At 34.9% G+C, this 12,307-nt stretch overlaps 1 protein-coding gene across 3 annotated transcripts; it reads right to left on the bottom strand.

Annotated features, from left to right (window-relative positions):
- Nucleotides 1-2,881: 2,881 nt before the first annotated feature.
- Nucleotides 2,882-11,321, bottom strand: LOC140893263 (protein NLP9-like). Of its 3 annotated transcripts, XM_073302338.1 has the most exons (7): nucleotides 11,188-11,316; nucleotides 10,216-10,286; nucleotides 6,008-6,982; nucleotides 5,779-5,823; nucleotides 4,943-5,692; nucleotides 4,406-4,532; nucleotides 2,882-4,138 (listed from the first exon to the last, which is right to left on the bottom strand). In XM_073302338.1, the coding sequence occupies exons 3-7, from the start codon at nucleotides 6,797-6,799 to the stop codon at nucleotides 3,090-3,092; spliced, it is 2,763 nt and encodes a 920-aa protein (XP_073158439.1). In that variant the 5' UTR covers nucleotides 6,800-6,982; nucleotides 10,216-10,286; nucleotides 11,188-11,316; the 3' UTR covers nucleotides 2,882-3,089. The 3 variants fall into 3 exon arrangements, with proteins under 3 accessions (XP_073158439.1, XP_073158434.1, XP_073158445.1); XM_073302333.1 differs by lacking the exon at nucleotides 10,216-10,286 and having other exon boundaries at nucleotides 11,188-11,321; XM_073302344.1 differs by lacking the exons at nucleotides 10,216-10,286; nucleotides 11,188-11,316 and adding an exon at nucleotides 7,091-7,377.
- Nucleotides 11,322-12,307: the final 986 nt, after the last annotated feature.

The raw sequence follows: 12,307 nt of genomic DNA, 5'->3' as shown, positions 1-12,307 counted from the left end.
TCTTGTACCTACTGATTTACGTTGAAGTAAAAGTAGGACAGAGATATCATCCTTGAAACAACAGCTCAACACAGAGTTTGAGATGAAAGATCTGGGTGAAGCGAAGAGAATTCTGGGCATGGACATAGTGAGAAACAGAAAAAGACAGGAGATTCATCTGAGTCAGAAGAACTATTTGAAGAAGGTTGTTCTGCGGTATAATATGAATCATGCAAAATCTGTCTTGACCCCTCTGGGACAACATTTGAAGCTATCTGCGAATCAGTCACCTGAAAGTGAGGAAGACAAGATGAAGATGGCTGGTATTCCATATGCTAGCGGAGTGGAGAGTCTCATATATGGAATAGTGTGTAGTAGGCCTGATCTGGCATACGCAATCAGTGTAGTGTCAAGATTTATGGCTAATCCGGGAACATATCATTGGGAAGCTTTGAAGTGGATTCTCCGATATCTCATAAACACAACTGGGCTGGGATTGAAGATTGAAGATGGGATTGATCCGGTAGTTGGATATGTGGATTCATATTTTGCTGGGAACTTAGACACGAGAAAGTCGTTGACTGGTTATGTGTTCATCTTTTATGGCACAACGATCACCTGGAAGTCTAATTTACAGTCAGTGGTTGCTCTTTCTACCACTGAGGCAGAATTCATAGTTGTGACTGAGGCCATAAAGGAAGGATTGTGGTTAAAAGGGATGATAGCGGAGTTGGGTGTAAAACAAGATCAAGTTGTAGTACACTGTGACAATCAAAGTGCAATACACTTGACGAAACACCAAGTCTATCATGAACGATCGAAACACATAGACGTGAAAATGCATTTCGTGAGAGATGTAATTGAAAAAGGAGATGTGATCCTTGTGAAGATAGCATCAGAAGAAAACCCTTCAGATGCTATGACTAAGTCACTGCCGTATGCTAAGTTCAAAAAATGTTTGGACTTAGTTAATGCGGTAATTGAAAATTAGCCAAGGCGGCTAGGATGGAGAGCAGCATTCCTTCTGAAAGAATCAAGGTGGAGATTGTTGAAGTATGATTCTATCAGATTGAATGGGAATAGAGAAGAGATCGGATCGAATAGTATAAATCAGATGAGCTCGGTGATCAGATGAGTTCATGGTCAGATCGTATACTGGGATCAGATCGATGTGATGGTCAGATGAGTCTTCGGATGAGTTCATGCAGATAGATTGCTCGAGTATTGTGACTTGGTTAGAAGTCAGATGAAGTGTCCAAGAAGCTATACGCTTGCATGCAGATCGAAATACAAGGGCAGATCAAACTGATGAATGAAGACTTATCGGGCTGGACCATGTTGACTTTATAATTGGGTCATAAGTTACTGTTGACCTAAAGCCCAAGATGAAAGTCGGTCTAATTCTCTATATAAGCAGATGGAAGTTGGCCGAAACGAAGAGAACAGAAAATCAAATTCTTCAGAATATATTGAGAGAAGAAAAGAGAGATTTCGGAGGAGAGAAACAAGCGAAGATTGTGACGGGAAGAATTCAAGTATCAAAAGCTTGAATTGAGTCTGTATCTAACTTGAGAGTTTTTCGTTGTCCATCACTGTAATAAGCTCTGTTCTTGAGCTTGGATTGTTCTGTTGGTGATTAATAAAAGTGTGTGTGTTGCTCTCCCGTGAACGTAGGCAAATCTTTGTCGAACCACGTAAATACTTGCGCCGTTTAATCACTTTCGCGTGAGTTGATTGATTGATCTGTGTGCGTTGGTGTTATCTGCTTTATGGGATTATTGTTCTTATCTGTGTGTTTCGTTTGCCTGGTGAATTCTCGATCTTCAAATTTCGGATTGATTCCTAACAAAAATATAGGAAATAAAATGTTAAAAAATTAAAAGAAACGGTGCCGTTTTGGGATAACAGCACCGAATGCTGTCATCCCAAATCAGCAGAGGATCCGGGCCCTTGAATAAGCTAATAGATACTCCCTAATACTAATAGGGATCTCAGACTATATCAGGGTTCGTGGTCAGTCCGCTGATGTCGAAGGCCCTGACCCAACCACCGCTCTGCTGCAAACCCTGTAGCAACTCGTTATCACCCAGCCCTCGAGTATAAGACTAAAAACACTCAAATTATATAACGAGTACACAACACACCTCAAACACACACTAATTGTGAGGATTTCTCGGCCTATTTATAGACAGATTTCGGAAGCTCCGAACTCGCATGCTTGCCACGTCTCAAACAGCTACTGATCAGAAGCTCTGATCGACTCTTCAGAAACTCCGATCATGATCAGACGTTCCAATCCCTAACTTCGGAAGCTCCGATCACCTCTTTGGTGGGTCCAAACTCACCACGTGTTTACACACACGTGAAACCTCAAAAGTGTACATGACCTAACATTCGGAAGCTCCGATCCCATGTTCGGACGTGCCGAACTCACTGGGTCTCTCCAATCAGTTCGGATCTTCCAATCTGTCCTAGTCCAAGTTCGGTGGTTCCGAACCACCCGAACCCATTTTTTCTACGAACCATTTCTAAACATTTCGGTGTCGATTTTTCACTTGGTTTAATCATAATTAAATCCTTTAATCACGTTTTACTTATTATAAATATGTTTAATCATTTAATTACGTAAAACAAAATTTTGGGTTACTACAGCCAGAAATTTGTAGATGTATTTCTTCACCCCTTCAAAACACCCCATCAATCCCAACACAAGTATATAAACAAGATCAAAAATTTTATAATATCATATTTAAATTATTATTTTAATAAATTATTTAGAAAATCTTATTAAATAACTCATAAAGTTTTTAGTTTTTAAGATAATCTCTAATTTTGAGTACGAAAATTATTTTTAAAAAAAATAATGTATATCCACACGTCGTGTGGAGGAGTACTAGTCATTTTATGATAGAATATACAGTTTATTTTAATATATCTATATACATAGATGGATATAGATAAGTAGAAAACATAACAGAAGCTCCTATACAAAATGAGCAGGCTCATAGATACACTGAGCGACTACATATGATCCAACAGCGCGCATTGTTCAGCTAGATACTGAACTTCGTACATGACTTGATATACATATAAAGGCGGAGTGGTGGACGTTAGCTTCCGCGAAAGCTTCCCGAGTAGGAACTAGACGAATCACGAACGAGGAACTTCACTGTACGAGTGCCAAGAAAACTTAACATTTCAACACATTCTTGCAAATCTGAATCATTTACCAGCATCACCCATTCCTCTTCGTCGTCGAGATATCTGAGCTGGAATTGCCCTGTCACCAGGTTGAACCTTTTTCCCACTTCTTCATGCAGTTCAAAACATCCAGCTGCAGGCTCAAATTTGAACCGAATCATGTCATCTTTGTAAATAGCTTTAACTGTCAATTTAGTCCCACTGTCTCCGCAACTTCCTTCCATGATCTTTTCAGGCGTTTTTGTTCCAAAATTTCCCGAGCTAGAGGAACTGCCACTCATCATTGTTTTCGACCCGTTTGATGAGTCTGTCATGCCTGAGGATTGGCTATGTTCAGCAACTCTAAAGTTACTACTGTCTACCATAGTGTGGCCTTGGGGTTTCATGCCACTGAATTCTTGTTCCCATCTATCGCACACTTGTTTAGACAGGAAAGAATCTCTAGTACCCATTGGAGAAGTCATCCACGGCGTTGTACTTAGACTAGCCGGCCTCGATGTCCACGTATCTAATGCAGCTAATCTAGACTTATCTAAATTTTGAGTAAGAAGTTCTTTGGACGTACACTCATCCATCAACGAACTCGTATAGAGAACATTTACTTCTGCCAGCCAGTTCTCGTCTACAGGGCAATCTTCTTCCACTTTTACTTTAGTGTCCATGAAAGATGTCTGGGGTACTGCCGGTAGGTTTAGGATAACCGAGTCCGACTGCCCAACTGAAATATTTTTACTACCGAATGGAAAACTATTTCCCATGTCGATGTTCTTTGTCATAGAGCCGACGGATACAACAACTCCTGCGGTTGCGTCAAACTTCAAACCTCCTTCTAAACCTTGGACAGAGTCGAGCAGGCTTTGTATTTTCTTCAAAGAACGGTTCACCTTATTTATCTTTCGAGATGGCCATCTCAAGATGCCATATTGTCTGCATATCCTTTTGAGAGTAGTGGGACAGACTGCACAAGGAAAATAAGCCCAAAGTGTTAATGTCTTGACAGTTCAAACATACACTAGATCTGACATTTTTGGCTACTCATTTGAACGTCGCTTAAAAGGCCATGTGTTCGAAACAATACCAAATTATACAACCATTTTGAGTAGGTACTGTAATGTCTTGTGGGAAAAACATTGGATTGACAAGTAAAATAACATGGTAACTCAAATCCAGGTCTGGCAACATGAAAATAATTCTGAAAGTTAATATATATATATCATCAACTCACCACCAATACTCTTTGCAGCATCTTTAAGGCTCCCAGAGAAGTGTTGCTGTAGAACACTTAAACTGATGTGCTTCTCACCGGTACTGCTTCTTTTCTTCTCCATATGTCGAATTGGTTCGAGCATCGCCTAAAAGGGATTATAAGAAGTATCTCAATCCCAATATCAGTTTCAAAAAGTCGCCTCAAATATTAGGCATGCTAGTTGAATTTAGTAATTCATGTCATGAAATTATCACTTTTCGATCTAATTGTTTAATAACATAGCTCTAGATTTCTCAACTTAGCAGGAGAATGATTCTTAGTCACACTCAATTTTTTCTTCAATTTCATTTCCAACAAATTCTTAGAGTTTAAAATTGATAAAAGCAAAAACCATAATACTACACTGGATATACAGAAATAACATGGCAATATTATTCACAAGTACATAAAAAGAAACAGGATTCAAAACTTATTCGGGCTTGATCCTGATGATCAACAGTGGATATGCACAAGAAAGATTAAGACAAATTCCTGGAAAGAAAGATTCTAAAGTACCTGGTTGGAAGGGTTAGCTTCCAGTTCTGTATTCTTTGATTCATATAAACTTTGAGATACTCTATCGACAGGATTTAGATTCTCAGGTGACTGCTGGATACTCGTTGATAAAGCAATTACTTCTATATCGTTTACTTCTCCGTCTTGTACCCCAACCTTCAAATCCGCCTCTGATCCGAATAATTCCACTTCAGAAACAGTCCTCAAACTCTTGCACATCCTTTGCATGGTACTTGAAAGGCTATCGAGCAAGAGTTGTTGTTCTGAGGACCCTTTAAGGTCCACAGGCAGAAAGAACTCCAACACATAGTCATCGTCACCAGTATGAGTACTTCTTAGTCTAATCGCAACAACCGCATTTAGGCCAAACTTACGGGCATGATGAACGAGTGGATAGTCATTTATATGGTAATCCTTGACATTCGGGAGAAAAACAGGGCGATTTGATTGAAGGGCTTTCCCTACAATCCCTTGACCTTCTTCGAGATGACGCTCCACGCATGAATGCACAAAGCCCTGCATGGATCTGTCATTCACGTAACATGCGGTATCCTCGACACACAAAATGTATTTTTCGTTTGGTATCATATTATGTCCTGCACCTCGTACTCGTACTGTTTCAATACCGGCCTCTTTGGTATAAATACAAGGAATCCATGTTAACACCAGAGGCAATTGATGTGCATGGCAGACAGAACGTAGAACATCGGTTATCTCCATTAAGGCTAACCGTCGATTCTTTGAGAGAGACTGTGAAATAATAGTCTATGTTAAGAACAGATGAACACCATCAAAATCATGGAATAAAGATAGGAAAAAATAGATGGATTCCCAACCTGGGAACTAAGCCGAGGAGGTACACTACTCCTTAAATTCACAACCTGAAAAACTTTAAAACACTTAGATACCAATACGACAATGATATTAATGCATTAAAAAAACAACGACTCATAAGATTTTGAGTGAAACCATGCTTTTGTATATAATATATATATATATCATCCTGTACTGTAGTCGATAACAGAGAACCTATCAGAGCCTCTCTGGCTAATGGGAAAAACTAACCTTGAGAGCATGACAAACATTTTCCATCTCTGAATCAAAATCAGGCTGCTCCTTGGTCGTAACCAATTCTAGAACCGCGCAACACGGTCCTTCAAGGCATTCCTCTTCGAAAACAGGTAAAGCGATAGATCCTCGCACTTTATGATCAGCAGCATATTGCACTCGCAAGTATTCGGACTCGCTATAGTACATAACATTGGAGGTCCACTCTGGGATCATAGAGGTAAAAACACGTCCAGGAAGCCCTGGAAAGGAACCTGGATTTGATTCAGTAGCGAAAGTAAATAACCTAGAGACATCACGATATCCAGACAGCCTTTCGTCATGCAAATAAGGTTGTTCGCGGGTGCTTAAGATGTAGTGATCACCATTCTTCGATGGAATCCAAACTTGGGCCAAAATACCCTCACCAGACCACCCCTTGGCAAGAAGCATTGCTTGAATCATTTTCTCGGCCAGCGACTGCTTCGGAGTCCTCGGGATCGTAACAGTACCATCTGCATTAGCCGATGCATCGTTGGGATTTGATCTCGAATCAACATCATCAACCATTTGTGATCGAAACATCATTTTAATTTCACTAAACAACAAATCAGCCTCCCTCGTGGTCATCATTCCACGTTCGACCCCCCCATACACTTCCTCACAAGAAGCCGAATAAAGAGGATATCCGGCTTCCGATAACGTGCCGGGACCATCACAATACCCATCATATGCATCAAAATCCATCATCTCTGAAACATTACCAAACGACTCCTCCAAATTCCAGGATGCAGCAACAATACCATCCATCTGATAAAGTAACCTTTTTTCTTGAATCTATTGCCTAATGTTTCTACATTAAAAAATACCTGAGCTATCCAAGGAAGCAGCAACAATACCATCCATCTGATAAAGTACACTTTTTCTTGAATCTATTCACCACTGTTTCAGCAACTTCCCAATGATCCTTCTCTATCCCAAATGATTAAAAACCTGCAACAAACATACAAATATTACTAGTTTTCATTCTTCTAGACATGCACGCACACACAAAACAAGCAGCTATTTATACAATAAAGAGCATATTGTGTCATGGCATACGTAATATTTTCCTCGTCAGATTCCGAGCTGACTCAGAGATTCAAAGATTTAGATTTCTCTGATGGAGGAAAAGCCAGAAACCTCAATCAACCCAAACAACGAGTCTAATGCAAAATTCCAAGAATTTACCAATCAAACAACCAATAAAATCACAAAACGCCACAACACGCACAAACTCAAGCTAAGATTCACGAAATACTGATGGATATATATTATTACGAAAAAAATTTCATCTCTTTGTGGGTTGATTAATAATACCATTCACCAATGGTATTATTTGATATCCTCTTCTTATGAGAAGTAAAGAGAAAAAACGATTCCGAAATTTGTGTTAACTAAAATCAAACAAGATTGGAGGCATAGCCCACTTGCAAAGTACCCAATTACTTATGAGGAAACACATTTCCAGAATCAGAAAAGAAGCCACCTTTTCTAGATATCAATAGCAGTGTGGCACCTTCTTGAATTGATTGACATAATATATAATTCATATAATGTGCATCATAAATCTCGCTTCTACGTATTTTTTTAAAAATATTTCCTTTTTTTAGTATTATGATGATTTATGTAGGTGGAAAAAAGAATACTTTGTAAAAAAAAAAAATTAATATTTCTTTCCGGAAAAAAATGCATTTGGTTAAAAGCTCAAGGCACAAGCCAGAAATTGACTTTGGAAACTATTTTTTGAGGTAGGAATAGAAGTGTCAATTCGGGTGAGTTCGGGTTGGATTGATAATAGGTAGTAGTAAAAAATTTAACTCAAACCCGACCAAATCCGAATCAATCCATAATGGTAAATCCGAACCCAATTAACTCGACTAACTCGAGCAATCCGAATAAACCCGATTTGATTTTTTTTAATCAAAATAATTAAATTAAAAAATTAAAAATACACAATATTAATAATAATATTTTAATTTAAACACATAATAACAAAATCTCTCTTGTATATAATTTAAAGTTGAAAGTCTAATGGTAGACATTTAAAGCATACCTACTATAAAAATAAATAATTATTTTAAAAATTTAATGTTAAAAAATAAATATTAAATTATGAAAATATATTATATCAATATACAATACAAAAATTTTCAAACATAATATATAGATATTAAAAAAATATAGTTTATATTTCTTAATTCTATATAAAAATAATTTTTAATTCATCTCATCTCGGGTCAACCCGAAACCGACTAGTATTTTAGGTCAATTTTTAGGTTCAACCTGATCTCGAGTCAACCCATGTTGACCCAAAACCGACTAGTTTTTTAGGTCAATTTTCAGGTTCAACCTGATCTCGTATCAACCTGTGTTGACCGAAAACCAACTAGTTTTTTAGGTCAATTTTCAGGTTCAACTCGATCTGACCCGAACATCAACTCTAACCCGATATTTTTCGAGTCAACTCACATCGAGTTGATGAGTTGGATTCAATTTCGATATCCCTGTTGGCGGCTTTTATTTTTTGTGTGTCTTTCAAAAAAAAATTTCTTATAGAATTCAAGTACTCAATTCCACAAACTCTTTTTCGAAGCAAAAAGTTTATTTATCTATTTTGGAAAAAAGTTCAGCTGATTTTTTTAGGAGTAAAATTATATCAGTACATGAAGTATTGAAAAATGCTAAATTGATATATCATCAAACTCAAAATTCTATTTTCACATTTACTTAAATTGTTTTTTAAGTCCGATATTGTTATTAAATTCAACTAGATACGTATTTCATTTTTAAATAATATAATTGATTAAAATTGTAAAAATATATAAAGTCATATTTATTGTACTATGAAAAGAAAAAGGTATATCATGCATCCGAAATAGAATTAACGTGAAATTTTTACATCATAAATGAAAAGACACGTACATATGCACGTGCGCGCATGCACAAACACACACACACACATATATATACTATATATAAAGTAATATCATCTTAGTGGTCTCTTGGTATTCTCACTTTTAATTTTTTTTTTAAAAAAAAAAATCCCACAAAATTATCAACTTGCAAAAAATAAAACAATTAAAATCAAATACATGAAAAATATAAATTTATATTATATACACAAATAACCTAATATTTGTATATAATATTATACACGCAATGCGTGTACGGTGCGGCTAGTATATATATGTAGGTCGAAACAACAACATAACATCATGTGGATCTTGTTTAGTGTCTCGTTTCTGCACGGTTGTGATTGTCGAAAATTTTTATACTTGGATAAAACATTCTAACAAATTACAAGGTTTTTTATTAAATATTTAAATATTAAAAAATATTTATTTTATAATATTTTCTTAAATATAATAAATTATATTTTAGTTATGTATTTGCTGATTTATTAATGAATTGAAATTATATTAATACAAATTTTAATATTATAATACATATTAAGAGAAAAATATCATTTTATTATATATTTATAAATATTTTTTAATATATATTATTTAATATATATATGTGTATGTAGTTTTTTTGTTTGTATTAATTAATATTTATAATATTTTCGTATCATGAGTAGGATTTTTTTTATAATATAAAATTTAAATAAATATAAATTTATGCTTATAATTATAATCAATAAAATAAGAAAAATAAAATGTGTATCAATTTGAATATAACAAAAACATTAGATTTTAAATAATTTAAGTAAAGGATAAAATTGACTTTATAACTTAATCATGTATCAATTAAATTATTTTCAATAGTTCATGCATCAATTTAATATTTTAGCAATAGTTCGTGTATCAAAATAATTTTTTTAATAATCCAAACACGTTTTTTTATTTTTTAAAATCCAAACAAACCTTCATGTTAAAAGGAGAGAAAAAATAAACACTATAATTTTATTTCATTAAAAGTTTCCGGAATTATTTATTTATTTATTTTTGTTTTTCTATTTAACTAGTAATTAATGGGTACTGTACATGTTGCATGTTTCTATCGCTCTTTCTTTTTTTTTTTTTTTTCCCTTGAATGAAAACCAAAAAAAGGGAAAAAAATGGTAAAATAAAAAAGTAAAAGTTTTTTAAAAATTAAGTTTTTTTAAAAAAAATATTCATCAAAAACAATAAAAGTGCATCAATTTTATAAATATATAACAAAGAAAAGAACGAACCACGTACCTACATACTAACTTCTCCGGCCCTCACACTCGGAAAGAGATTTTAAAACATTACTCACTGCATTAATTCACCTTGAGCACACAAAAAGTATCAGATGAGGCACTATCATTTTTTAAGCTTTTCATTATTATATATTTAGAAAAAAGGGCAATTTGCCCAAAAATCTCCAAATGCAAACATGTTTTGCTTTGGGCTCCCTATTCATAAAATGTGGTACAACATCATACATCATGTGGTATAAAACTATATAAGATGTGGTACAAATTAACAAAAATTGTGGTACAATAAAGTGGCTAGAAAGTGCAAAGCAAAACATGTTTACATTGGGGATTTTTCAGCAATTTACCGTCGAAAAAAAGGTTTTTTCTTATTATTTATTTATCTAGTGATTACATGCCATGTGCAACCAAATATGAATAAATACTATTATCACATATTAATTTTCAACATATTTACGAGAGCATAAAACTTTAATCTAACACAAAACATTCGTGATAATTAAAAATTTATGAAAATTCATAAATGACAAGGAATCGAAGAGCATAACTAAATTTTTTCGATCACATTGCATAGGAGCTTAGCATATTATTAGCCATGATCCACATATTTCACAAATTTTGTTTAAAGAAAAAAACATTTAACAACTATATTTATCACTCCCATTTAAATTATTAAAACCACCCTTTAACTGCCGTATTGAATTGAATTTCATTAAAAGAAGTCAATCAAATATCAGATGATCAATAATTATAGTAATTAAATGAATATGTCGATTCGAAAATAAATGGAACGCTGCTCATCAAAAACTCATATAAATTCATGACTCGATTTCTCTAACCATTTCATCGATCAAATCGAAAAATCCATAAAATATATATATTCGATCATATAAATGATTCAAAGTTCATGAATGTTTTGTAATATTGATCTGTGAATGAAATTAGCAGAACAGATCGAAGAGAAAGATCTAACCTCAATTTCTTGAAACTTTAATGAATAGATGCGCAATAGGGGAATAGTTGGCCAAGATCACCTCCATAGCTAGAGATAGAGCAGATATATATATATGCAAGAAAGAGAATTAAAAGATGATTGTTGTATCTGAGATTCATGGTGGAATTAATTAATTCCAATGCAACTTGTCTTTTATATACTTGCATTCACTACATATAGACACGCGCACAAAATCAACTAACAAGTTTTTGGAGGGTCTTTTCTGTCATTCTGCCATGTATTTTGTATGATTTCCTGTCCTGAAATACTTTTCGACTCAAATAATCAACTATGATAAATCAGCCTTGTCTTTTAGCCCTAACACCAATCCTTTGGTAATGGAGACTTTGAAAGTTATCTTCACCATACCGGTGGTGCAACGTCATGACATATATCTAGGGTTACCAACGGTTTCAATGAGAAGTAAACGTCTTCAGTTCAAATATCTGGAAGAACGAGTAATCAAGAGAATCCAAGGGTGGGGTAATAAATGCTTTTCTGACGGGGGAAAAGAAGTTATGATCAAGTCAATACTTCAAGCTATTCCTACCTATGCTATGTCTTGTTTTAGGATCCCTACTCTTATCTGTCAAGATATTGAACGTGAATTGGCGAATTTTTGGTGGGGTGTGGGACGTAAAATGCATTGGAAATCTTGGAGGTCTTTGTGCACTTCGAAACTTCGAGGGGGTTTGGGATTCAGGAATTTAGTACAATTCAATCGTTCGCTCCTGGCTAAGCAGTTATGGCGTCTCTGTCGATCCCCTGATTCTTTGTTGGGCCGAGTTCTTGTTAAGGGTGAGGCCCATATTAAAATCCCACATCGGAAGATTATCAAAACTGAATGAGAAGACCTCCTATAAATAGAGCTCCCTTATTTCAGTTATTGTATCTCATTCTTCTATTTTGTATTGACATTAGAGAAAAAAATAAAGAGAGAAAAAAAGAGTTTTTTTTTCGGTGATATCTTGTGTGAGTTAGAGAAATATTTTCTTGGTAATACTCGAGGCTTGGGTGTGGAGAGATATATTGTTTTGTATACACTTGTAATATTTCTCCGGTAATAAAGATTTGCAGCAGCTCCGTGGACGTAGCCTAT

This window comes from Henckelia pumila, chromosome 1 (genome assembly GCF_033568475.1).
Source record: "Henckelia pumila isolate YLH828 chromosome 1, ASM3356847v2, whole genome shotgun sequence".
NCBI classification, from domain to species: Eukaryota; Viridiplantae; Streptophyta; class Magnoliopsida; order Lamiales; family Gesneriaceae; genus Henckelia; species Henckelia pumila.
This window is presented reverse-complemented; position numbering and strand designations above follow the sequence as displayed.

What these genes read in the sequence shown, in the direction of transcription:
- LOC140893263 (XM_073302333.1), bottom strand. Translation starts at nt 6,799, where the DNA reads ATGGATGGTATTGTTGCTGCATCCTGGAATTTGGAGGAGTCGTTTGGT. An exon ending in AAGCTAACCCTTCCAACCAG is followed by an intron (nt 4,533 to 4,942) that starts GTACTTTAGAAT and finishes AATCCCTTTTAG; the next exon opens with GCGATGCTCGAACCAATTCG. An exon ending in TGCTGCAAAGAGTATTGGTG is followed by an intron (nt 4,139 to 4,405) that starts GTGAGTTGATGA and finishes TTCCTTGTGCAG; the next exon opens with TCTGTCCCACTACTCTCAAA.